The sequence below is a fragment of the Ochlerotatus camptorhynchus genome, unplaced genomic scaffold (genome assembly GCF_037179485.1).
Source record: "Ochlerotatus camptorhynchus isolate MF236.1 unplaced genomic scaffold, CSIRO-AGI_Acam_v1.1 ptg000070l, whole genome shotgun sequence".
Lineage (NCBI taxonomy): Eukaryota > Metazoa > Arthropoda > Insecta > Diptera > Culicidae > Ochlerotatus > Ochlerotatus camptorhynchus.
The window spans coordinates 5,372,859-5,400,290 of NW_027040560.1; the positions used below are offsets into that span (position 1 = coordinate 5,372,859).

The 27,432-nt window shown below is 42.6% G+C and overlaps 1 protein-coding gene across 1 annotated transcript; it reads right to left on the reverse strand.

Moving 5' to 3' along the window:
- On the reverse strand, positions 1–25,942 carry LOC135697364 (uncharacterized). The gene is made up of 4 exons (XM_065216978.1): positions 25,692–25,942; positions 23,670–25,647; positions 15,629–15,996; positions 1–154 (listed from the first exon to the last, which is right to left on the reverse strand). The coding sequence occupies exons 1-4, from the start codon at positions 25,940–25,942 to the stop codon at positions 1–3; spliced, it is 2,751 nt and encodes a 916-aa protein (XP_065073050.1).
- Positions 25,943–27,432: the final 1,490 nt, after the last annotated feature.

Here is a 27,432-nt window from a genome sequence, read left to right on the forward strand (position 1 = left end):
CTAGATTTCGACGGAGAAATTAAGAGCGTTCACCACGAATAGCTGAATGTCCTTTGGCATAATTGTGACACGCTTGACTTGGATGGCGCGCAGGTTGGTATCTTCGAACAGACCGACCAGATAGGCCTCGCTGGATTCCTGCAACGGCCGAGCTCTGGAAGCACAGATCGGTCTTGAAGTCCTGGGCGATTTCAGGAGAAGCCTTTTCACGTTGAATAAAAAATTCAATGTTTTGTCTTTGTTTTAACGGGACTTTAACCGTAAACGGTCATTCGTCCCTGTTTGCTTCAATTAAATTTGGTCATACAATCCGGTTGCTTTCAAGAACTCCAGCAGCTTCTGTTCAGTGGGTGGTGATAAAACTTCCTCTATGGTTGTATCTAGATTATAAGTCAAACGTTCGGTACTGTAGGCTCTACAATCTAACAAAAGGTGGGGGATGGACAGTGGGACACCGCATGTGATGCAGTTTGGAGGTTCCTCTTTGGTAATTCGGTAGCTATGGGTAAGACGGGTAGCACCAATTCTAACTCTGGAAAGAATACGGTGGTCTTTGAGGTTTTTATTATCTGGCCAACGAGATGTAGACTGTTTGATTCTTCTTAGGGCGAAACCTCGGCTATTGAACCATTCAAGATCCCAGCTTTCCCTTATTTGGTCCTTTACCCATCTGACAACGTCCATAGAAGGAACATCAACTGTTTCGGGATTCATTTCTCGACCAGCACCAGCCAATCGGTCCGCCTCCTCATTGCCTCGGATACCAGAGTGACCTGGGACCCAACAGAAGGAGCCGTGATTAGCTATGGAGGATGTTTCTGCTGACATGAGCCAAGGATGATTCATGGAACTGGAGTCCATTTCGCGGAGACAGCTTGCTGAATCGCTAAAGATGACAGTTGGATTCTCAGACTGTGGAGGGTTCAAGTTGGAAGCTTTCATGAGGGCATAAGCTTCGGCACTGAAGATGGAACAAGATGTAGGGAGGGAGGAACTAATACTGGTTAATGCGCTAGTGATACCATAGCCTACCTTTCCATTAGAAACGGAACCGTCGGTGTAGATGTGGAAGTAATTATTGTATTTTTCTGAACGGAGATTGTTAAAGTGTTGTTGTATTTTTAACGGCGGATCACCTGCTTTTACTTTTCGGAGAAGAGAGAGATCTATCTTAGGAGGTGGTTGTTTCCAAGGTCTGTTTTTGGTTTTGGGTAACACTGCAACTGGAGGGAGATTTAGTTTGGTAAGGGAGTTGAACAGATCGTTTGCTCTTGTTGAATAAAAATTTCAACCGCTTTCTCCTCTATTATATAACATACTTTTGTAATGTTCAACCAATCATAAACGATGATAGAAGAAATATGCAACAACTTGTAAAAAGAATTTAGAGTAGGTATAAAAGAGGTATTCATGGTCAAAATAAGCATCATTCTTTGTTAGACAATCAAGCAGGTCAGAGTTAAATGGAATGTTTTTCGCATCCATTTCCTGTTAATCGTACCAGAAGGCAGCTTAAGCCGCATAAACATTGCCTGGACGGAACAAGGGAGGCGAAGGACTCGGCGAAGGAGGAGCCAAGCGTCATTGTAAGGCGTTGCATGATAACTTACAGGGTATTTCCAAGACCGTCGTCAGGCTCGTTGTGATAATGCGTATCTCCGGTCTGATCTACGAGGAAACCCGAATCCGGAAAATTCAGCGTCAGACAAATAAGAAAGGTGACTTCGTGCATATTGAACCCATCATGCTCAAAACAATACCGAGAAACCTTGAATTCAACTTGACAACCAATAGTCAAAATTTTAGACATTCAAATTCATATCCTAAAAAGCTACATCTCTGTGAACTTTTCCGAGAAGAAGAAAAATAACCATCACGATGAGCACTTTAATGCGCTTGGAGTACTTGTAAAATACTTCCACTTTCCTTCTAAATTAAGGCTAACTGCAACTGCGGTTGTTTTAGCTGCAATGTATTTAACCACCCTAACCTACCAATCAAAATAAAACGCCTACCTACTGTATTCAAACAAAACAAGCAAAGCCTTCCCAATAACCATTGTCTAGTCTAGCTGACATATCTACTCAAAGGATGATGCCACCCCTTCCAACGATAAAGCGATAAACAAAGGCGGTTTGTTTCGATACCCAAACGCGCTCGTTCCGTTCGCACTCGTCTCGATGGAAAAATTGCTCCTGGAATACGCTCCCGGTGATGTTGAAGGACTCTCTTCTACCTGCACGTTCACCCTCTCGTGAAGCATCGCCTAACTTTGCCAGGGCGAAAAGTGAAGTGGGTGTTAAATGAAAATGAATTGAATGATGCTCGAGTTTCATTTCAATTTTCCGGACACGGTTCCTCCGTTACGCTCGGGAGGGCGGTTGCACGTTCAAGGGTTGCTGCGATGATACCCACTCGACTCGACTCTGGCTCAACATCATTGGCTCCTTTGATGGGGTGTTGGCGAAAGTGTTCACTTATAAGGGAGCGCACCTCCGTCACCTCCAGCATCGACCGTCCAAATATTGATTATTTCATAAAACCAAACGATCGTTTGTTTCTCATTTGCATTTGGAAATTTTGCACCACAGTGCAAAAAGTACAACAGAGGGTTTTTTTTAAACTAGATCTACTGTTCCATCTCGTTGGCAAAAGAGAGTGGACGAGTGAAAATTCGTTGGATAACGGTTGATTCTCGTTCGGAGTTGTAGCACTGAGGCTATGAATAGAGTGAATGGAGTTGTCAGTTATATGATTTACATCGCTTCTACTTCTATTACCGAGTCCATCCCTATATTTCGAGCGCATTGGAGGAAAGCATTATTGAGAAGCAAAGACAGGACTTCATGTCGTTAAATTTAAGTAAAGGGATCTTATCGAAATTGGTGTACTTGGTCATTGCGGTGATTTTGATGGGTATTACAGTAATTTGAATCTAATTTGCTCTGGTATCAATACTTGATTGGGAAACGATTGCCCTCATACCCAATTCATGAGAGCGTTCATCCCAAATCAATAATTTAATCTAACCAAAACCGTTCCATACTACGACCGCCAATCTTGTTTAATGTGCTTTCCCGCTGCCAACAACTGACACAAACCACCCAGGCAATCACACCAATCACGCAAAGTGACATCCCACAAATAGATCAATTACCGGGCCTGCCGATAACATCATCAGCGTCATCGTCATCACAGTTTGACCCATCGCTTGTCTTCGTATTTTCTGCCGGGCTTTCCAAGCTCTGCTCCTCTGTACAAATGACACGGAAAACAGGAACGATGGAACTGTTTAGGTGATTACTCGTTACAACGATCCTATTCAGTTAATTTATTGATAACGAAGACGCCGGCCGGCCACCCGGCCCAGCCTACTAGGCAAGACCACACTTTTGCCACATATCACACATGCCTCGGCCTACTTCGAAAGTGGTACCGAAGCGGACGCCGCACTCCAATTGAGCACCTAATCGTAGTGACGGAGATGACCACCATCGACCGCATCGCAAAAGCGCATGTAGTAAATTCCATTGCATATTCATCAGCACATCAGTAGGGTTGGGGGCGGTGGATCAATGGGAGAATTGGGAAAGCCACAAAACGAACCGATATCAAATCAAAACGAGTCGGTCTGAGCTTGCTCGTATCACGCTTCCTCACTATACTCTGTTGGATAGGTATTGTAAGTCCGTTTCTCGTTCATTTGCGGTGAATGATGTACACGACTCGTCATCATCAGGGTCTTACTTATACCTACCTACTTAATAAATAAACTTTGCAGCGAGGGGAAAATCATTAATGCACGGCCACTGAGACTATCTCAGTGAGAGAGTCATTTCTACTCAGTTTTATGAGTAAAGTGACCTGAACAGCTTTCCAAGCTGAGTGAACTGCGTTTTTTAATTTTTATAGGCCTCGAAAATACTTCTGATGGGGCGGAAAAAATGCAAGATGCAAATTTCTTGTTGAACATGGATGGTGGTACTTGATCAAGTCATATGAGGTGGACATTCCACTGTCTAATGGCTGTGCCCTGCACCAATGAGTGGATTTGGATAAAAGTAATGTTTATATTGCATTTCATGAGGTGTCACATGATGGGTTTTATACGACTTAGGGCGGATTTATAGGGTGTCCCAGAGAGTATAAGCACACTTTCAACTCGCCGCACAAATGGTGCACTAGGAAGTTGGCGAAAATCGAGGAAGCAAGTATCGGAGCAGTCCAAACCGCCATGCGAAAGTTCGGTGAAGAAGTTACCTTCGAGATCGCATCGAAATCTGGTCGTAAACCGGGACTGGTGGACCGAAAAGTGGACCAAGCATTCGTCAATACAAGCGTAACTATTTAAATCAACGTATCTGCTTTTGTAAACAATCACTTCAATCGATGAATTGTGCCAACTGCTAACTCGCCCACGCAAACAAACACCATCATCAGGTAGGGGAAACTTTCCAGCTAGTAGCTGGTGTTGTTAGTTTCTGTGAGTGAGCTAGCGGTTGGCACAAATCGTCGATTGAAGTGATTGTTTACAAAATCAGATACGTCGATTTGAATAGTTACGTTTGAATAAGAAAAGTGCTTCACAGTTCTCCATTGACCCTACTCACATGCAGAAAATCAGAGCGCTTGGTTGAAAACCCACCGAGACAAAGCGGTGGGTGCAACTCAGTGGGTAACGCGTTCTTCGGGGGATAGCTGTACGTACCGCGTAAATCGAATTCGCGTAAATGGAGTACACGTAGCATATGGGATTTGACCTAATAGGGACCAACATGGAACATCTCGCGATCCTGGACATATAGAAGGTTACTGTCTTCAGCAAAGTTGTTCAGTGGATCAAACTTAAGGTTGGTGGACAGAAGTTCGGAATTTTCTCACTACGCGGCGCTAGTGTGAATGTAATATTATTATTATTTAACTTTATTAATGAGGCTTTCAGCCTTGGGCTGGTTCGCCTCCAGTGAATGTAATAGTGATTTCCTTGTTTTTGACGATATCTTAAAATCCTTTCCATTTAGGAGATCTCTGCCTGGGGCAAAGTTGTTCATTAGATTATGACCTAATGGCTGGATGACAGAAGTTCGGTATTTTCTCACAACGTGGCGCTAGTGTAAATGTATTGATGATTTCCCATTTTACGTAAAATCTTCAAATCCTTGCCATCTAGGAAGTTGCTGTCTTCGGCAAAGTTGTTCAGTGGATCGAGTCCTAATGGTTGTTGGACAGAAGTTCAAAATTTCTCACTACGCGGCACAAGTATGCTTGAATTTGTGATTTCTGTTTTATGTGATATCTTGAAATCCTTGCCATCTAGGAAGTTGCGGCAAAGTTGTTCATAGGATCAAGACCTAATGGTTGGTCGTCAGAAGTTCGGAACTATCCCACTACGTGGTGCTAGTTTGCTTGAATTTTGATTCCCTTGTTTATATCATATCTTGATATTCTTCCGATCTAGGAAGCTGCTGTCTTGGACGAAGTTGTTCGGAAATTTGTAGTGTGCTTGAATAAGTGATGTTACATGTTTCATGTTACATGTTTCATGTTTCATGTTACATGTTTCATGTTTCATGTTACATGTTACACGTTACATGTTACACGTTACATGTTACACGTTACATGTTATACGTTACATGTTACACGTTACATGTTACACGTTACATGTTACGTGTTTTATGTTACTTGTTACATTTAATATGTAACGTGTCATATGTTACATGTTTCATGTTACATGTTACATGTTTCATGTAACATTTAACATGTTATATGTTACATATTACATGCTATATGTTACATGTTACATGGTTCAAGTAACATGTTACATGTTACATATTTTATGTTCTATGCTTTATATTTTATGATTTTGTGTCAACTTCACCTAGGGCAGCAACTTTCTAGATGGCAAGGATTTCAAGTTATAACATAAACTAGGGAATCACAAATTAAAGCACACTAGCATCGCGTTGTGAGAAAATTCCGAACTTCTGTTCACCAATCATTAGGTCTTGCTCCACTGAACAACTTCGATGAAGACAGCAAGGATATTAACAAGGGAATCAGCAGCCTTTCTAGGTGGCAAGGATTTTAAGATATAACACAAACAAGGAAATCACAAATTCAAGCATACTAGCGCCGCGTAGAGAGAAAATTACAAACTTCTGTATACCAATCATTAGGTCTTGATCCACTGAACAACTTCACCCAAGACAGCAACTTCTGAGATGAAAAGGATTTCAAGATATAACATAAACAAGGAAATCACTAATACATGCACACTAGTGCCACGTAGTTGGAAAATTCTGAACTTCTGTTGACCAACCATTAGGTCTTGATCTACTGAACAACTTTTCCCAAGACAGTAACTTTCTATATATCCAGGATCACGAGATATTCCATGTTGGTCCCTATTAGGTCAAATCCCATATGCTACGTGTACTCCATTTACGCGACTACCTCGCGTAAACGGAATCATTCGAGACCAACGTAAATGGAATTCGTGTAGACCGAGTTCGCGTTCTTCGGGGGGAGAGTGTTTGGCAAGCGGTATGTGAGTGTGGTATTGACCGTTGCACAAATTTTTGAATTCTAGCGAAAATTTTAGTTTGACAGTTACAATTTGCACACCCACTAACATCAGTAGGCATGTGTTGTATTGATAATTTGGTGTTATGAAGCATTTCTCGGATCTATTTCCCCGAAGGATCTCGTGTTTTGTTGTAGAAAAGGAAATCCTGAAATGACAGATGTTCTACAGACTGTCTCCAGCCGGCGGGCATCAGTTAATACTGTTTACCATGCTCTTTATGGTTACTTTTTCCTGGGGCTGTCTAACGCAAAATTATTTACCATCTACCGGAAGCATAAAATGACAATTGCCAACTGGATCTCAAGCTATCGACAAAATGGATTTTTCTCGCGAAAAGAGTATGCCCGATATAGTTCGTATCTTTCAAAACCAACACTCTATCTTGATGAAGCCAAACATATGTTTGAAAAAACCTTTAACATTTCCATATCCGCTTCCTCGATCTGCCGCATTTTACATCATGCAGGATTGTCATGGAAAGCCCTCGAAAGAAGAAGAGAAAGAAGAGAGGGGATCTGCCTTCCTTCTTGAGTAGGCACTCGAACATTCAGCAGTCTGTTCCTCATCCGGACATTGGCGCTCCCCAAACGACTCACTCAGGAATTCCACATCATCGAATGAATTGGGCTCGTCAGTCGATGGCTCAAATTCTTCGCTAGGTTCTCTAGCATTCTCCCGGTGCCGTTTTGGACTTCGTTCGGACTGCATTCCGAAAATAGGTTTTTTTTTGCTTAACATTAAAAGATAAAATTAAGAAAGGATTTTACTAAACACGAAGCACAACGGCTTAAAAAACGAGAGACTTACCAGCGACGGGTATCAATAAAGAAAAATCGTGGAAATCCTCGGTGTTTCTGTTTAAATAATAGAATCTCAATTGTGGCTACGGTTACTTTTCCCACACACAGAAATCAAAACAAAGTCGTGAAAAGTTGCCGTCGAGGCAGCTGTCAAACTGCAATGTCATATAGAACAGGTTTGGCAATGAGGATTAGACATCCCTTTCACTCTGGCACTGTTCTTATGTTCTTACAAGTTTGACGCCATGGTCGTCGTTACATAAGAACAGCGGCATGATGAAAGTGATGACAAATTCTCATTGCCGGACTTGTTCTTTATGACATTCGTTAAACTGCATGGTAAGAATATGTGAGAGGTGTGTAAATATTCACTGTGCAAAATTTGTTTGCACAGCAGTCTAATGAGGTGCAAAATGCGCAATAAGTTGTCAAAGTCATTTGTGACGAAGGAGACGATGAACTCTGAAATTTACGTTCGGGAGTGTGTGAATCGCCGTCCGCCGTTGATGGCCCAGTACTATTTTGGTCCGATTTGGTGTCAATGCACTACTCGGAAGCCACGGTAGCTTGGTACAAAGCAAACAAAGTGCAAAACGTGCCAAAAGAATTGTCCGGAGGCCCGGTCAATCGAAACTTTTTAGGCCCTTTCCAAAGGATATCTACGGAAACACTTTAAGACAGCGAAATGAATCGAAGAATTTGAGGAGATCGCAGTAAGCCGCGCTTGAAATCTGACGTGCTTATTTTTTTGCGAGGTTTTCTTTCGCGGATTTAATTTTTTTTTGCATTAAACATCATTTGTTTGTGTTGTAATTGAGTTTTAAGTGTTTATGAAATTGTGCTATAGTGGATTGCCCCCCGGAAGCCCAGTTCTCCGAGTTCGGATGCCACACTTTCGGCGTGTAGTTCTATCGAGAGTCTCGTCACCGTACTGGTATTCCCGTTCCTCATACCTCAGAGATTCCCATCAGGGTTTCATGTAATACCAGCAACAATTGAGTTGTTCCCCTCGCATAAACGCTGGATCCCCGATTAAGTGGCAGTTACGAAAAAAAAGAATCTCCATTGAATCTCCAGCATCCAATCGTCCGATACAGTCACACCAAGATGAAGCAACCAAAGTAGTGTTCCATTTGTGAAATTTCGTAGCAATTTTTCAGAAGTTCGGAAAAGTTGATGATCATAGTCAAGCAGACCGGATTTAGTGAGATCCTTTCATTTTTATATTTGTATTTGTATATTGATAATTCAACTGAAAATTATTGTCTAAATTAATAAAAACTTAAACTTAATAGTTACGGTCAACGGTACGGAAAAGGCCAAGTAACCGATGACGAAACACGTCAGCTGATACATTGAGGTCGAACATATGAAAGAAGTTGTTGAATTACTGGCTGATTGCTCGAATTGGCTCGTGTTGTGTATAATTTTGGCACCGTGGTTTAAAAACAGAATGTCGCGTTCACGAAGAGGTCTCTCAGGGGCATACATATTAAGCTGAGCCAGCAGTGTTGGACAGTCAATGTCACCCGTAAGCAGCAAACCAGCGAACATAGCTTAAACTACCGTCCTCTAATGGTTCGATTCCCAGGAGACGGTAACGCTTCTCGTACGGTAGCAAATTGGTTGGGACACGCCAGTTAAGGAAACGAAGAGCATATCTCACAAACTTGCGTTGAACGGATTCAATTCTAGTGATCCAGCTAGCATGGAAAGGGCACCAAACAACTAAACTTGATTCCAATTCCGCATAAGCGAGCAGTAGACTGACCTGAGGCATAGCGGGTCACGGAACTCGTCGGCAATTTTGAAAATAAAGCCCAATTGTCGATTAGCTCTGGAGATGATGTCATTGTTGTGGATTCTGAATGTGAGCCTGCAGTCCAGGGTAACGCTTAATGTGCTCTACACGAGCAAGCCAGCGTTCATAGCGGTTTGATTTTTCGGTGATAGGAAATAATGTTACATTTGTCAATGCTTAGATTCACCGTTATTTTTCTTTTGACCGATCTGATGACCCCTGGAGTGCGTGCCGATCGCGGACGTCCACTTCCTGGCTTCCGTGGATGTGGTCCAGCAAGGAGAGAACGTTTAATTCGATGAACAGTGGACCGGTGGCATCCTACGATCTTTGTTATCTCTTTCACTGACTTTTGGGCGAGAAGCAAACTGGTAACAATTTCTTTTGCGTACATTTTTGCAAACTTTTAAAACGAAAATCACTGTTTTGTTTACATCACTTGACAGTAGAGATTCTAACGAATACACGCATATAAAATAGTGGTAAAAACAGTTTTAAAATAAACCCAAAAATAAGCTGTAATCAATGTCGCATTTTAACGGCGCCGGTGGTGTAGTGGTAAGCGTGATTACCTCTCACCCCAGCAGGCCTGGGTTCAATCCCAGTCGGCGCCGCCGGGATGTTCTGAGGCATAACATCTCTGATCACGCCTTCCTTCGGAAGGGAAGTAAAGCCGTTGGTCCCCGGTTCATGAGTTGATGGGTCGATAGGTAGGGTCCAGGTGTGGGAGCTGCCTTCCTGGCGTCGGTAGCATTGGTGCTCAGCACGGAAAACAAGATCGACGAAAAACAAACCAAGGAAAAAAAAAAAAAAAAAATGTCGCATTTTTTTATGGGTCATACTGTAAAGGAAAATCTCGAATTTATTGCAATGCACATAAACAGCTGTAACTTTTTAACCACGGTATCGAATAACTTGAAATTTTCAGAGAAGATTCTTAGACGATTTTTTAGTAAGACAAGATTAGACCAAGGTTCAATGGCAAACTAATTCCCAGTTTTCAATTGATGTATCCCTAGGTTTATTGCTGGCTTGAAAGACAAGACATGTCAACTATTTTCATAAGTAGCCATAATGATTATAGCAAATAAGGTTGTACGCAGTACGAGATGTGTTCTCGTCCTCTTTGCCTACCGACCACCGAAGTGAACAGACATAGTGCAACCAAGTGTAATATCAAATAAAGTAGTTAGTTAGTGTTTCTTAATAAAAGCGTGCAATTATTACCTCAAGTCACAACAGTTAAACTTGGCGACGAGGATTAAAATAAAAATAGAATTTTAATATTGAAACGTGAAGTGTGCAGCGTGGTCGGTGAACATAACCTCAATCAAGCACGATGTCGCAAGGAGGAGAAGGCTCAGTAAAAAAAGAAGATGGCAATGGAGCTGTAGTGATTCGAGTGGGCATGGTCAGATTGAACCTTTCGTGTTAAGAGAGAACATCGAAGAATGTCTCAACCGGTTGGACATGTTCTTTTTGGTGAACGACACGCCAGATGAAAAGAAAGTCCCCGTGTTAATCACCGTTGCGGGCCCTAGTCTGTATACGGTCGCGGTCAGACTATGCGCGCCTGAAATCATGCGAGGTCCTGGTCACTCTCTTAAAAAAACACCTCGCTCCAACCACAAACGTCGTGGCAGAGAGGTACAAGCTTAGGAAGTGCGAACAGCTTGCCACTCAGTCGATCACCGATTTCATCATCAATCTCAAAGCAGTGGCATGCATCATGCAATTATGATGCATTTCTTACCGATGCATTGCGAGATCAGTTTGTCGCTGGAATTACCGATCAAGGGCTGCGAAAAAAGCTGCTTACTGAAGCTGACCTAACGTTTGAGAAGGCATGCTCGATTGCCAGGTGTTGGGAAGCAGCTTTGTGCCAAAACAAAGAAATGTCAAGTCAGTCGTCTCCAAAGTTTGCAACGTTCCAGAAGGAAGGAGGGAAAAAGCTGAAAAACAGATCGCACCAGCAGGAAAAGGAGCAAAATAAGTCAAACAGTCACCCTTCGCAGAAGTTCGGCAGGCCATGTTATCGCTGCAGTCGGCATCATGACCCAGCCACGTGCACAGCACGCAATTGGACTTGCTATACGTGTGGAAAGCAAGGCCATGTCTCTACAAGCTGTCTAGCAAAAAGTCGTCTGTCAAAGAAAACCAGTGGAAACAATCGCGTAGCAGAAATGTCAGATGAAGTGGAAGTACTCCGTCTAAATCTCCTGGCCGTAGTTGATGAGCCAGATGAATCCAACGAGTTACACGTCATAGTCAGTAAAATGCAAGCAACATGTGTTTCAAGGAGTAGCAGTCTAGCTATCTTGGGGCCGAGTGTCAGTGAACTGCCCTCTTCAAGCAACGGTAGTTCGAAGTCATTAAACCGAATCAATTTGCCAGAATTTGTGTCGCTGGACTGTGAAGGTCACCGTCTAGAATTCGAAGCTGATTGTGGAGCTTGCAGAAGCGTAATCTCGTCCGATACGTATCATAGATTTTTCTCGAATTGTCTATTAGTTCCTACTTCTCAGAAGTTCATCTCTGTTTCAGGTCAACGCATTCAACCGGAAGGCATCGTCACTGTCCGTGTTATCGGGCCGTCAGGAGTCCACGGCAGGTTGAACCTGATCGTGATTCCAACCGACAAGGAAATGAGTCCGCTACTGGGTCGAGACGGTCTGGATTGAATGTACCCGGATTGGAGAAAAATTCTTTTGAGTTGAGTCCGTGAGTAGTTTAGAACCTTCTTTTGAGTCCGAGCTTCAAACGCGATTTCCGAAAGTAGTGTCCGACACTGATAAAGACGCGATTAGCGGTTATTCCGCGGAACTTGTTCTAAAACCTAACGCTACGCCAGTGTTTCACAAGGCATACGGAGTTCCGTTTTTCTTCGCGAGAAAGTTAAGCAGGGTTTAGAAAATTTAGTTGCGGAAGGCATATTGATTCCAGTTCGATCATCTTCTTGGGCAAGTCCAATCGTGGTTGTCCCAAAGAAAGATGGATCATTGCGTATTTGTTTGGACGGTAAAGCCACGCTAAACCGTTACATAACCGCTGAACACTACCCTCTACCCAGAATAGATGAGATTTTGGCTAAGGTGGCTACCTGGAAAGTTTTCTGTAAAATTGATTTGTCTGGAGCCTACTTACAACTTAAATTGTCTGATGCGTCACAGGGTATTTGTACCATAAATACCCATCGAGGTCTTTTTCGCTATACCAGGATGCCTTTTGGGATTACATCCGGCCCTGCGATCTTTCAATCGATAATTGATCAAATTCTGATCAATTCCCCAGGAATAGCTTACCTGGATGATATTATTGTTGGTGGAAAAGACGTGGATGATTGTAGAATAAATCTATACCACGTTCTTGAGAAGCTAAACAATCATAATGTTAAGATTTATTTGACAAAATCTAATTTTTTCAAGTCGAAGATCGATTATTTAGGTTATACCATCACGTCGGAAGGTATACGCCCTAGCGAGTCTAAGGTAAAAGCAATAATTGATGCCCCCGCACCTGAAAATGTTTCTCAGCTGCAAGCATATCTCGGGCTACTTAATTATTATCATAGATTCCTTCCTAATCTATCGATAGAACTTCGCCCCCTATACAAATTGCTCCGTAAAACAGCCATTTTGTTTGGACTCCAGAGTGCCGGGAAGCATTCGAGAGTACGAAGTCCTTACTGCTTCAACATGATCTTCTCGAACTATATGACCCGTCTGAGCCAATCGTTCTTGCTGTCGATGCCAGTCCAAATGGTGACGGAGCAGTTTTATCACATCAAGTCGATAATGTTGAAAAACCCGTCTGTTTTGCATCATCGACTCTAACACCTGCTCAGGTAAACTATGCTCAGGTGCATAAAGAAGCATTAGCTGTCCTTTTTGGAATTACAAAGTTCCATAAGTACTTATCCGGTACCAAATTTACGTTGATAACGGACAATAGTGGGATTAAAGAAATTTTTAATCCATCCAAGGGTACTTCGACAATTGCAGCAGCACGTTTACAACGGTGGGGCCTAATTGTTGCTGGATACAATTATGTGATCGAGCATCGTCCTGGTAGACTGATGAATCATGCAGATGCACTCTCACGGCTTCCCTTGCCTGAGGAAACCGATATAGAACACGTAAGTCTCGGAATTAAAGGGTTATCCGGTGCTCCTAGTGTTGTAAACCTAGAAATTATTCGAAAAAATCAGAAATGTGATCCTATTTTGTCAAAACTTTTTGAAATTCTCAAATCAGGTTGAACACAACGCGTTGATCCAAGTTTAAAACCATATTTGAATTTGAATTCTCACTTTGGAATCGAGAATGTTTTGTATTTTGACGACAGGGTTGTTGTCCCTGATAACCTTAAGTCGACTGTTATTAATCAGTTGCATTCCAATCATGATGGGGTTGTCCGTATGAAAATGTTAGGGCGCATGTATGTTTGGTGGAAAAATTTCGATACTGATTTGAATACTTTTATCAAAAAGTGTGATGTGTGTCAGCAACGCCAAGCAGTTCCTCCTGAAAGTGTCAAATCTACTTGGAAAATGTGCGACCGTCCTTTCCAACGCATCCATATGGACCTATTATATTTTGAAGGCAATACTGCTTTAATATTAGTAGATGCATTTACTAAATTTATTGACGTTCGCGTAATTAAATCAAGTAACAGTATTCAACTTATTGAACAAGTTGAATCCTTTTTTGCGTACTTTGGAATTGCTGAGGAGGTAGTTACGGATAATGGCCCTCCGTTCAATTCAGAATATTATGTCGCATTTTTGGAAGCGAATGGTGTTAAAGTTTTAAAATCACCTCCCTATCACCCCCAATCGAACGGGTTGGCCGAGAGGGGAGTAAGAACAGCCAAAGACGTTCTTAAGAAATATTTGCTTGACGAAAAATGCAAACCGTTGTCTCTTGAACGTAAGATCAATCGATTCTTAATCAATTACCGAAACACTCCGTCAACTATAACAAACCGAACACCTTCATCAATAGGGGTATTCACAAAGCGCATCGTAAACGTATACACCTTCGTAAATGTGTAAACTTCCATTACACTCCAATTGACCATGGTATTTTTACGATAGTGTATATGTTTACAATGCGCATAGTGAATACCCCTAATGCTTTTCACGTATACGCCGCGAACGCTGAGTAATATTCACCCCTATTCTGTATTTCATTTCGAGAGAAATTCTCATACAAAAAACTACAAGGGACAGCCCTATGGGGTTGTACGCAATGGTGACGTAGGACTACGTGGTCTTATATAATAAATGGTAATGTGTATTTTTATGCAGCTAGGTTTTAATCTGAACCATATTTTAATTATTTTCCCTACCTCATTTTCATATTTTCATTTTCTGTTCTATTTACTATCGTACAGATTTGTCTTGAATCTGGTGAAATATTGTTTGGAGCCGAGGGGGGCGACACATCGAAATATCAATACTAGATGCTCAAAAAATTTCACATTAGCGAATCAATCTTCGAAAACTCTTCTTTCAGTTCTCGCATCTACTTGCATCTACTTGCATCTTTTTGCAGGAAATCTTCAGAATCGTCATTAATCTTCTTTCTATCTATTCAGCGTGCATGCAGCCAGCCACAGCAAAACATAATCTTTCCTGCAACGTAGATAGAGTCGTCCCCCTCGTTTGGAGCCAATGCCCATGATTGTGCTGGGTAATTAAAATTTGTATTCAACGTATCCACATCGTATAATGGCCGCATCAAGCAGACTGCTCGTAAGTCCACCGGAGGAAAAGCTCCTCTCAAACAGATGGAGGAGTGAAGAAGTGTCATCGCTACCGGCCAGGAACTGTCGCTCTGCGTGAGATCCGTCGTTACCAGAAATCGACTGAGCTGCTGACTGCAAGTTGCCTTTCAAGCGTCTGGTCCGTGAAATCGCCCAGGACTTCAAGACCGATATGCGCTTCCAGAGCTCGGCCGGTAATGGCCCTACAGGAATTCAGCGAGACCTATCTGGTCGGTCTGTTCGCCATCCATGCCAAGCGTGTCACAATGGATCATTTTAGATGGCTGAGTTTTGAACCCACCACAGCTTTCATTTGGCGCTACTGTATACGGACGAACCAATGTAAAATACTGTGGTAGCCACAGTACGGTGCTGTCAAAACCTCAGCATCTTCAATGATCCATTAATTCATCCATATTCGGTTTTCACAATGTGTACCTCCATATATAAATCACAGACGTCCTACGTCAAAACCGTACGGTCGTGTCATGGATGCAACCTCTTATTCTTTTTGTCAACATTATTTTCGTAAGGCAAATCAACTGATTTCTAATCGCGAACTTTGCTAACGCTGCTTTCGAACATTTAAAAGTTAACGTTAAACCTCTTTCACGTTGGAAATCAATTTGTGGCCCTGAAAAGGGCCGATTGATTGTTTGGATGGTACGAATATACTTGGAGCTAGTGTACTTGGTAACGGCCTTGGTTCCTTGAGAGACAGCGTGCTTGGCCAACTCACCCGGCAGAAGCAGATGGACAGCAGTTTGGATTTCGCGGGAGGTGATCGTCGAGCGTTTGTTGTATTGAGCCAGACGGAACGACTCAGCAGCAATACGTTCGAAGATGTCATTGACGAAGCTGTTCATGATGCTCATGGCCTTCGACGAGACTCCGGTGTCCGGGTGGACCTGCTTCAACACCTTGTAGATGTAGATGGCATAGCTTTCTTTCCTGCGCTGTCTCCTCTTCTTCTTCTCTCCCTTGACGATGACTTTCTGCGCCTTTCCGGACTTCTTGGCGGCCTTTCCACTGGTTTTCGATGCCTTAATTTAGCTGTTCGCTTCGGTAGAGAAAAACAGATAGTCGTTTCGACGGTGGTGTCTCGTTTTGTGCCCGTAGCATAAGAAGCGAAACTCCTCCCCTTTTCAGTATTTTGCTTCCCACTGTATGTATTGTACCCTCCCTGTATTAATAATATGCTACTCGACGCAGGTATAAGTATACCCTCGATGAGTGAAATAAGTGGTGGTCGGTCTGTTCGCCATTCACGCCAAGCGTGTCACAATTATGCCAAAGGACATTCAGCTGGCTCTTCGTATTTGTGGTGAACGCTCTTATTTTCTCCGTCGAAATCTATCAAAACCGGTCCTTTTCAGAGCCACTAAAAGATTCCACAAGAGAGTTGGGAAGGAAATTTCTGCTGCTTACAACTGATAGAATCACAGTGAATCCTGATCTAAAAATTGCACATTAATTCATTATGTAGATCAATTCACAGCGCCGGCCACGTCCTTCCGGTCTTTTGGGAGGGAAGGATGATTAGTTCGACGTCCGGTTGTTACTAGAGACTGAGAATACCTCTACATCTCCACGGCTATCTCGGGAAGAATAGTAGTGTAAGTGAGGTAGGTTATTTTTAGATTAGGAATCACTGTGGTAAGTTATGCGATTGGTTAAAGCAGAATTTGTTCTTTATTTAAATCTAGTTGGGATAGAATAAGGCAAAGTGAAACATTGCAAGGGGGGGGGGGATTGAACTCCCTACCTTCTGCTCAGTAAGCAGAAACGGTAACCACTGAACTACCGAACCTCGTCGTAATGCTTTATCGACATGTTTCGTCTACTTACTACTCTCTGACGACTGTGCTGGGGAAGCAGCATATGCATGTACGTAATTGATGGATTTGTTAATTATTTCGACGCTTTTGGACAATGCTTGACATTTACTACTTTTTCAATAGTTTCTTGTTGAACATAAACAGTTAAAAGCATTGATATCGATGCGTAAGCGTAGCCCTGATCGATTGGTGATAAAATTATTGACATTGGTTCAGGGGTAGCTGAGTTATTAACGTTCAAAATCTTTCATAACTTGTTACATGTTCCATTTTCAGTTTTCACAAAGTGTACCCCCATATAGAAATCAAAGACGTAGTCCTACGTCAAAAATATTTTTTTGTATGAGAATTTCGTTCGAAACGAAATACGGAATAGGGGTGATTGTCAATCCGCGAAAGAAATTGAGAGCAGGGTTCCTTCCATTCATTTCGGCAAAAAAATTGTTTAATAAATTATGGAATAATAAGATATTATGATAACATTTTGTTTGCGTAAGCAACAAGAAAATATTGTAAAGTTTGTGTTTGACACATAATACCTGCCAATTTTGCTACATGAGAGTCGCAATGAGCGATTTTGTCATTTATCTCACCCACTCTTCGCTCTTCACTCTTCGCGAAAAGGCGATCAGAAAACCACTCATTGTGACTCTGTCAAAGCTAAATTTGCAAGTTTTATGTGTCAAACACAAACTTTACAATCTTGTCTTGTTGCTTACGCAAACCAATTATTATCATAATATCTTACTATTCCATAATTTAATAAAACATTTTTTTAGCCGAAATTAATGGAAGGAACCCTGATTGAGAGTACGCATACTAAACCTGCTGTTAAACCAAAAGAGCCAATGGCACACGAATTCTTGGAACCATCGAAATCCACGGTAAAGTATAACGTCGGTGACAAAGTACTGTATCGGAACCACTTTAAAGAACTCGTCCGTTGGATACCTGCAATTGTTCTGCAAAAGATTAGTCCATTAACTTACCTGATAAGCATTAATGGAAATGTGCGAATGATTCATGTGAATCAAATTTGTTTTTCAAATCTGTCAGATGAATTCCATCCTTCAATTCCTGTCATACAATCCAGTCAGGTCGACAAAGATAGCGTAGACACCAGTCCAGTCGATCAACCCGTACCGCCATCTGCCGGTGGTAATTAATTAATTTATCTTTATTAGGGAGGCTTTCAGCCTTGGGCTGGTTCGCCTCCACCTGCCGGTGGTAGTCGAGACCACGCTCAGACCGTTCAACAAAATCCATCAACTAGAAAAACAAAGAAGAAGAAATCTAACAAGCGTCGACGTAGTGGGTCAAAATCGCCAAAAGTGCGTCGATCAAATCGACTCAAAGGTCAGCCAAGACTCAAGTATTATCTATAATGGATCATTTTAGATGGTTGAGTTTTGAACCCACCACAGCTTTCATTTGGCGCTACTGTATACGGACGAACCAATGTAAAATACTGTGATAGCCACAGTACGGTGCTGTCAAAACCTCAGCATCTTCAATGATCCATTGGTTGATGTCGACATTGCACTCAAGTAGTGATCAATCCATCTAGAAGTATTGTAATCTTGTTTAACTTGAAAAGTATTTTCATTATAATATGTAAGAAATAGTTCTGATATGTTCAGTAGTGTAAAAGCTGTTTATGGTGGGAGAGATGATGTATCCCTAGGTTTATTGCTGGCTTGAAAGACAAGACATGTCAACTATTTTCATAAGTAGCCATAATGATTATAGCAAATAAGGTTGTACGCAGTACGAGATGTGTTCTCGTCCTCTTTGCCTACCGACCACCGAAGTGAACAGACATAGTGCAACCAAGTGTAATATCAAATAAAGTAGTTAGTTAGTGTTTCTTAATAAAAGTGTGCAGGGAATCCAAAAGTTGTCTTTAAACTTTATACAGTTGCGAAAAAGTTCATCCTCAGAATTCCTTGAGGGTTTATTCGAAATTTTTAGAGCTCTATGAGCTCTATTGAAATTATTCTCAGAAATTATTCTCTGGAATTATTTTTAGAACTGTTCTTGACTTTTACTCAGAACACTTTGGAACTGAAATTCCCTTAGAGTTTCAGAAGAATTTCCTCAGTATCATACAGAAATTATTCCCGAAACGAGCGGTACGTCCTAAAAATTTTCCTCAACATCCCTTTGGAATTTCACTCAAAATTTAATTTTCCTGGTATTCTTTTCGGAATTATCTTGGAACTATCTGCAGGATGCACTAGAAATTATTCGCAGAATTTTTTTGGAATACTCCCAAGGAATCCTTTGGAACTGTCTTCAGAATTCAATATCCTTGAGGTTCTTCTTGGGTTTTTTTAGAACTCTCCTAAGAGCTCTTTTGAAATTCATTTCAGAAGTCCACTGGAATTATACTTAGAACTCTTCATGATTTTTTTCTCAGAACACTTTGGAACTGAAATTTCTTTAGAATTTCAGAATTTTTTCCCGGAATGAGCTAGAAGTTATCCTCGGAATTCGCTTGAAATTTTGCTTAAAATCCCTTTGGAATTTCACACAAAATTGGATTTTCTCGGTATTCTTTTCGGAATTATCTTGGAACTATCTGCAGGATGCACTAGAAATTATTCGCAGAATAATCATGGAATCATCCCCATGAGTTTCTTCTCGGAAGTCAAGTTTAAGTTGTCCGTCCATTCACCAAAACGTTGAAGTTTTTCTACCAGAAATGTTCAATAAAGCTTGCCCCTACATTCACCAGAACTGTGCAATTTTTACATCAGTAATTTTCAATTCAGCTTGCCCCTCCTCGCAGCAGATTGTTGTAAATCTTACACCAGAAATTTTCAATACAAACTTGACAGAAAATTACATTGGCCAGAATGGTATACATTTTCCACCGTTAATCTATCTATATATAAAACTGAATTTCTGTCGGTCTGTCTGACTTTTATAGACTCGGAAAATACTGAACCGACCGGCGTGAAAATTTGTATGCAGGGTTTTTGGGGCAGGGAAAGGTTCTTATGATGGTTCGAGACCCCTCCCCCTCTGTAAAGGGGGGCTCCCATACAAATGAAACAAAAATTTCTGCATAACTCGAGAACTAATCAAGCAAATGGAACCAAATTTGGCATGTGGAGGTCATAGGGGGTAGCGCCTATAGATAAGAGGGGGGGAGGGGTACGTAAAATATAGCATGCTTTTTTTTTAAATTGGTGCATAAACTCATGCTAATATTGAATATTGAGCAAGGCCTGGCACACTCAGCTAGTGTTCAATAAAAATTGCTTCTCCAATCTTGTGATTCGTGCAGATTTCGTTTTTCCATTTTCTAGCAGACATTTTCAATATAGCTAGCTTCTCCTATCATCAGAATGCTGCAGGTTTTTCAGCAAATAAAGCTTGCTCATATTTCGGATTTTTCATCATACATTTTCAGTAAAGCAGCTTCGCTCCAATCATCAGAATGGTGCAAATTTTACACAAGAAATAATTATTGAAATTTGTTTCTCTTGTTTGAAATGACTAGCAAACAAGTCGCCTTTTTCCCTTTCGCTATTAGCCGAGTCATTCCCGAGAAACATGGAACAAGGCAACCCAGATTCCTTCCGTTTAGAGTTGACAAACGACCAAAAAATTTTCGGATTCGTTCGAAGGTTCGCTTCCGTGCGTCTCACGTGTCGATTATAGAGAAAACGATTGTAATTTCGATTACTACGACTCGCAAAATTGAACAGTCGTTTGTAGTACGGTGAGCGAGAGTTACAATACTTTCGGATGGCGGCAGATTGTTGACGTTTTAGCACGCGTAAGCGTGGGTTAGACCATGGAGGCTTTTGCGGGAGTCGTCGTGCTGGGACAATGCAGAAAATAGCTTCTTCCAGTGCAGCACTGAAAAAATCCACAGCGTCATTTGGCTGTTTCCATAACACAATCAGCTCGGCGAAAGTCTAAAGAGTAGCACTCAGATGACGGCGTAAAAACAGTCGGCGAAGGTAAACTAAATGACACGACGAGAGCGGGATAATCGGCATCTAGATCAATCAGTGGCTCGACCGGCAAGGAAATAGAAGTGCCCGGTAATGCGGGATCATTTGCCAGGACAAGATCTAGCAAACGCCCATTTCGGTTCGGAAAAGTATTCGCTTGTGTGAACCCGTAAAAGTTAAAACCGTCCAAAAGAGCACAGCAAGCAACCGGCATATGCGAACGCAGTGCATAAATTAATGGTGTTTCACCAAACCATTGATTGCATCACATATGATTGATAAATTCACTCTTACATAACATAAGTTTTAATTTCATAAGAATGCATTTGTGCAATGTTTTTAAAACTTTTAGTTTTTTTTTTATGAAAATTTGTGTTTTTTTAAAGTCTAGTGTTAGACTTGACTGCATGAATTTGTGTATTGTACGGCAAGCACAGTGATACTCTATGCCCAGGAAAGTCAAGACACATTTTCCACATCGGAATTAATCGAACCCGCCACCTTTGGTTTGGTAATACCATACCTTAACTGACTAGGCTATCTGAGGTTGTGACATAGTGATCCTGCCTTTCTTAAACTTGAATCCCACCAACACCAAACCCATCAAACACTTTCCAATCAATTCGGAACAAACACACCGAATCAACTTGTTACCTTGTCATAGAAAATTAATTCCAAACATCTCCTTTCATCCCGGATTGAATCGCTCACTTCCGTTCTGCGATTCCCCTGCTGCCGAACTCCCTCCAACTTCCTCCAAAAGATAACGATTGCAGCTCCGGGCGAAAAGATGTTCCGCAATATAGAACTCCGATGGAAGTGAAAAACAGGAGTGTAGGTCTAAGAAGTCGTCAGATGAGGGGGGGGCAGGCGGACCAGGCAGACAGAAGAATCGAAATGAAATTGAATCCAAACGAAACAGCTGTAATGAAGCGCGAATCTCAGCCGGTACAATGCGACGATGCGATGGGGTGGGGTGGCATTCTTGGCCCCGAACCACGGGGAAACTTTTTCCCTCAATCAATTTTTCATTAAAAAATTATTTCTTCTCTATAAACACTTTGGCTGTTGGGAATTCCGGCCTTCGTTGGGGGAAACGGTTTACAAGATCTCGTGGAAAGCTTATGCTTTTGGAAAGTTGCAGGGGTGAATAAACAGTGTGTAAGTATTCAACACGTTGCAGAACGGTTATTTTCTATTACGAGGTGGGAGCTTACCACTGGCTGAAGGCAGGAAGATGAAACGGGAAGAAGAATTCAATTTCCTTAGCATTTTTTGCGCACTTTTCGAAAACGCTTCAGTGCGTTTTGGTTCTAAACTTTTCCCAAATTCGCTAGACGGGTAAGTGAGGAAATATTTTTAATATCCTGTGGAACATTTTCTCGAGCGCCAATCGGTTAAACGTTTAAAGCTACCATTTGAGAGCCGATACGGAGCTTTAAGTCATGCTTGAAGTGTCCGTCTGCCCGCACAGCCGCTAGTGAGTTAATTGGAATCAAAGTGGATACTCACGTGGAATTAAAACAACAATTCTATGGGATGAATGTTCTACCCTATGTGTTACTCGTTGTTTATGTTCGAAAAAAAAAACTTTTCCACCCGGAAGTTGAACCCGTCTGTTTCGGCGCCAAAGGATGGTGGGATATGTAACTCAAATACCGAAGCGCCCCATTCGACGAGGATTCCGGGGAAAGCGAGCGCTATCGATGGGCAAATATTGACTGAGCCTATTACAAACAGATCCCGAAACTGTGATGTGTTGCTGCGAGGCGTAACGGAGGTTGTTTGGTTGTTCTGCTGGTACTCCATAGTTTGGGAGACCAAAGACGAAGTCAAAGCTGATGGAGCAGCAAAGGCAACAAAGGAGGGATGCTTCTGGTCAAATATTTGATTGATGCCGGTGTTAGAAAAGAAATAACATTCAGAGGGAATGGCAAATATTTACGAAATTATGACTGGGGTCTTTGTGAGGGTGACATTCACGGCTTGTTTGATGTCGTCGTTGATGGGCGTTCGATCGGTTTGTCGTATTGAGTACACGTACATAGGAGAACAGCAAACAAGCGAGGATTATTATAACGATGGAATTCGATACCGGAAAACTTCCAAAGCAAACATGTTACATACAGTACACAAACATGAAATGATTAGATCACGGATACTTGGCATTGGAGAGTAGCAAAGCGTCATGCAATCAATAAGATATTATTGATCCATTATGACAAACTTGGGCAACATTTGTCGATATGCCACATCAACACATCGTTACACTGCTCCATACGGGGTCTGTTTTAGGTCTTATTTTGTTTTGGTACGTATGGAAAGGTGAATAAATTTATCTTTGACAGAAATATTCCATTTTTTGTTTAAACTCGTTCAGGAAAGAGAGGCAAAGCGAGGGTTGTGCTTATTAGGATGGAAATTAGATCAAAAACCCTATTCAATTTGATTTCCAAATAGAGTTTTTGATCTAACCAACAAACAATTGAGAGCACTTTCAAATGATTGTTTGTGTTCAGTTTAACTATATTAGACCTACGATACCTTTTATAGCACTTCAGTTAAACCGATTGACAAGAGCTGTATAGAACGTGGAATAAAAGCATTACACTCCAAAAATACTTCAATTGTGCAACACTATCTATTGAGTTTAACACGATCATGAAAACCACTTTCAATTACTGGCACTGCACACGTTATTCAACTACAACTCTTATTAGAGCATTCTAGTTATGTGGTTTTATTGCTTAATAAACGTGTTATACCGGTTATTTCCTCGCAATAACCAGATGATATATAAGCTGAAAAGATGTCCAGAATGTCGTCCTGAACCACTGGCCCAACTAGCAGCGCATCGTTGAGAGAATGCCCGGTGCTAGTTTTTGCTGAGCCATCGAACACAACTCGAACCTTGGTCGTCGTGCTCGATTGCTTTACCACGGGATGGTGCGGAAGATAGCAACTGGTTGAACTATTCTCGTCGTCATCAAGAGCGGGAACCATATGGCCGAGACTGATGTACTCGTCCATGAAAGCGTGATACTGTGTCTTCAGTTCTTCATCCTTCTCCAGTCTATTGTCCAACCACTTCAAACGTCGCAGCGCATTGGCCTTTGATTCACCGATCATCTGATCGCATTCGGGATGCTTGGGCATTCGAACAACATATCGTCCGGAGGGATCACGGGAAATAGTCTCCTGGTAGAAATTTTCACATTTTTGCTCGTCGACCGAGTAGTTTGAGCCGCTTACATCTTCAATCTGCCAAAATCGCTGCAGCAGTTCATCGACTGGTACAACTGTCGCCGCATGACAAGCTGTTGTCGGCTGCTGGGAATGCTCGCGGGACTCATCGATGTTTCCAGACGCAATCCACCCAAATACGGTTTCGACGAACAGAAGACTTGGGAGATGGAACCGGCCATTCCGCAAGAAAGAGTAGAAGTGAGCAGCACCAATAATCATATCTACCCTTCTAGGAGTGCCAAAGTCGGGATCGGCTAGAATTAGATCGTCGGGAAGCTTCAATTCAGCCGCATTGAATGGTACGGATGGAGTGTCACTGGTCACTTTCTGCAACACCAGGAAATCAAGTACTTCACGGAAGTCGGACACGCGTGATCGAACTTCGGCAGACACTCCGTGCTTGGCGCTCGTAACAGCCCCATCTACGCCAGCGATTGGCACGTTGACGGACCTAGGGCTCAGGTGAAGTGGCTGGCAAAGTCGTTCGCTAATCGCATTCGGCTGGGATCCAGTATCCAACAAGGCACGGGCGACGTGTTCTTGACCGTAAGCGTCTACTACGATCACTACTACTGTGATCAGAAGAACGCTAGCTGATTGGAATACAGCCTTCGTAGACGGGGGCCCGTCGTTGGGACCAGAAGAAACGACAGTGAGAACGTTCGAAGGACCTGGATTGGCAGTTACAGCTATGGATGATCGTGATGCGGTATTATCTTCGGTGATCGTCGAATTGAGTTCATATGGTCCGGGGTGAATCATAGAGTGGTGGCGTTTCGAACATTGCTTGCAGCTGTACTTCGATCGACACGCGCGAGCAAAATGATCGCTGCACAACTTCTTCTCTGTTATGACCTTTAAACGATTCTTGGGATCCATGCTGTTGAAAGCGGGGCAGTCGTACAACGAATGTTTCTGCTTCTCGCAGGCAGGGCACAGCGGAAATGCTTTCGGCAAGGCTTCAGTAGCTGCGTTAGTACTCACGCGAGGGTGACTGGGACGCTTTAAGGCAGAAGACTGACTCATTGACTTCATCTGGTTGTGGTGTGGACGGTTGATCGAGATCGTCTCCAATATGCGCGCTCGCCTTTGGAGGAACTCAATCATCTTTGTGAAGGTGGGTTCATTGTCAGTAGCAATAGATTCTTCCCACACAGTGAGAGAGGCATCGTCTAGTTTGTCCTCCAACAGCTCCATTAGGATGGAACTGAAATGCTCGTCGGGCTCCCCAAGTTGCTCCAAAATCTTGGTATGTCGTTGGAATTCATCCACGACCTTATGCAGGGCTTCGACGGACTGGTTAACGTACTTCAGTAGAGCACGGATGTGTTTCTTTCGCAGAAGGGCTTTGTTGGAATAACGTTTCACCAACGTGTCCCAGGCGACGGTGTAGTTGTTCGCAGTGATTGCAATGGACTGGATTAGATTGGCAGCTTCTCCCTTCAGTGGCGCTCTGAGGTAGTGGAACTTCTGTACGAACGAGATCTCCGTGGACGAGTGGATCATGGACAGGAAGGTGTCAAGGAAGGTTAACCAGTTGTTGAAGTCTCCATCAAACTCAGGTAGAGTGATCGTGGGAAGCTTCACGTTGGTTAAAGTTGGTGACGAACTGCCGCAGAAGCTCGTGGCACGACAGAAGCAGCTGGTGGTAGCCTCGACACCAAACCTGCCTTTGCTTGGAAATACTTCTCCTCCATCTGGGCTCTGCACCGCAAACTCTTCGCTTCAAGTTCTTCACTGTCGTCCAACTCTTCGCAATCGGATTGGACTATTTCGAATGCGTCCCAAATCTTCTCCAGGCGTTCCAGTCTATGAGGAACTTCAGCTTGATGTTGTTCGGGATCATAATTCTGAAGGAACAGGATCATCCTGTCCATGGCGTCGACTACATTTTTCCGCTTCTGCTCCTTTGCTTTCTGCTTCTTTTCGTCCGGCATCTCTATGCGGCAATTTTACCGGCGACGTTGGCGGGAACCATATGTGTTCGCAAATCAAGGTTATGCGCAACACGTGTAACGGGACGGGAACTATTCTTCCTGGAGTATCCTGGTCACGGCACCAAATGTTGTCTCACGGGTGACTCACTGTCGAACTTGTCAGGATATGCAGGTAGTTTCGGGTTCGGGTTTCTCTCTTCTTCCTCCTACTCGGACGTAACTCGGATAAAAGAAAAAACACCTGCTCCTTACTTTCACTTTCTACGTTGTGTCTATTTTCAATGGCAATCCGAACAAAGGCAAAATGTAAACAACGGAATCTAATTAGAATGTCAATCGCACAAACCGAGAGATGATACCGGAACCAGTGGAAATGAAACTAACCTATCCACGCCATCTATACTAAAGAAATATTTCTAAATTACAGAGACAATCCAATTTTATATCCTATCAGGAGTTCTGAAATCGTTAATGGAACTCTTTGACTGGCAGGTTGACAGCTTCACAACGAACATTGCTCCCAGTTATGTTTGTTAAGCATTTATTAAATTATTGTAAAGCTGTTTTAGAACGCCTAATCAATTTTAATGAGGTTGTTGTTTAATGGCGACGCTAAATGGTATTGAACCCAGGCCTTTTGAGGTGAGAGGCAATCACGGTTACCACTACACCACCGGCGCCGCTGGAATGCCACTTTTCTGAACCCAAGCTGTTCCGGAAGGAGAATGTTGCTTTCCTCGACAAACTTGAGCAAACGATTGAGAATGAGATTCGCAAACAATTTGCTCAGCGCTCATTGGTCTGTAGCTTGAAGACAATGTTGGATCCTTACCGGGTTTGCGGATTGGTATAATTTTTGCTACCTACCAGATGCTTGGAAAGTAGTGCAGCTCCAAGCATCTGTTGACGATAGCGGTCAAAAGAGACTGCACTTCATGCTGAGCCTCTTTAAGATTAAGTTGAATATGCCGTCAAACCCGGGAGCCTTCATGTTCTTGGTGTATTTCACCGCATAGCAAATCTGTTGTACTCAAGGAGGTGACACCCCTATCTCTACTAATAACAACTAGCCATTGCAAGCATAGACACGGGCCCACGCTCTGGGCCCGCTTAGATTGATATGTGATCACGTTTTTATGCTGCCTACGAAAAAAAGGTCTTCAAAATGGTGAGTTGACAACCTGGAAGGAGCGGAATACCTAGCTCTGGTCCTCACAAGTTCCTACTTCACGCCTCCCCGAGTCATATGATAACAAAAGACTACCAGCTGAAACATGGGCACAGCTGGGTGGCGTAGCCTGGGCAATGTTGCCAGTCCGGCAATAGCAAAGTGAAGAGGTGCGATGCGAACACTGGCGCGGTAACCATAGTACGGTGATAGAGGAAATGCTTCACCAAACCTGAGCGTCTGTTCATCATGGAGGTGCGGCTCAAAACGGCGTCTGTTCACAAAGGTTAGGAGCGGCTGATCACCGTCCTAGTGCCAGCAT

Excerpts from the sequence above, each read along its gene's own strand:
- LOC135697364 (XM_065216978.1), bottom strand. The coding sequence starts at position 25,942 with ATGCCGGACGAAAAGAAGCAGAAAGCAAAGGAGCAGAAGCGGAAAAAT. Across the intron at positions 25,648-25,691 it reads AGAGCCCAGATGGAGGAGAA|CTGCTTCTGTCGTGCCACGA; the intron begins GTATTTCCAAGC and ends GGCTACCACCAG. Across the intron at positions 15,997-23,669 it reads AATCGAGCACGACGACCAAG|GCATCGAAAACCAGTGGAAA; the intron begins GTTCGAGTTGTG and ends AGCTAAATTAAG.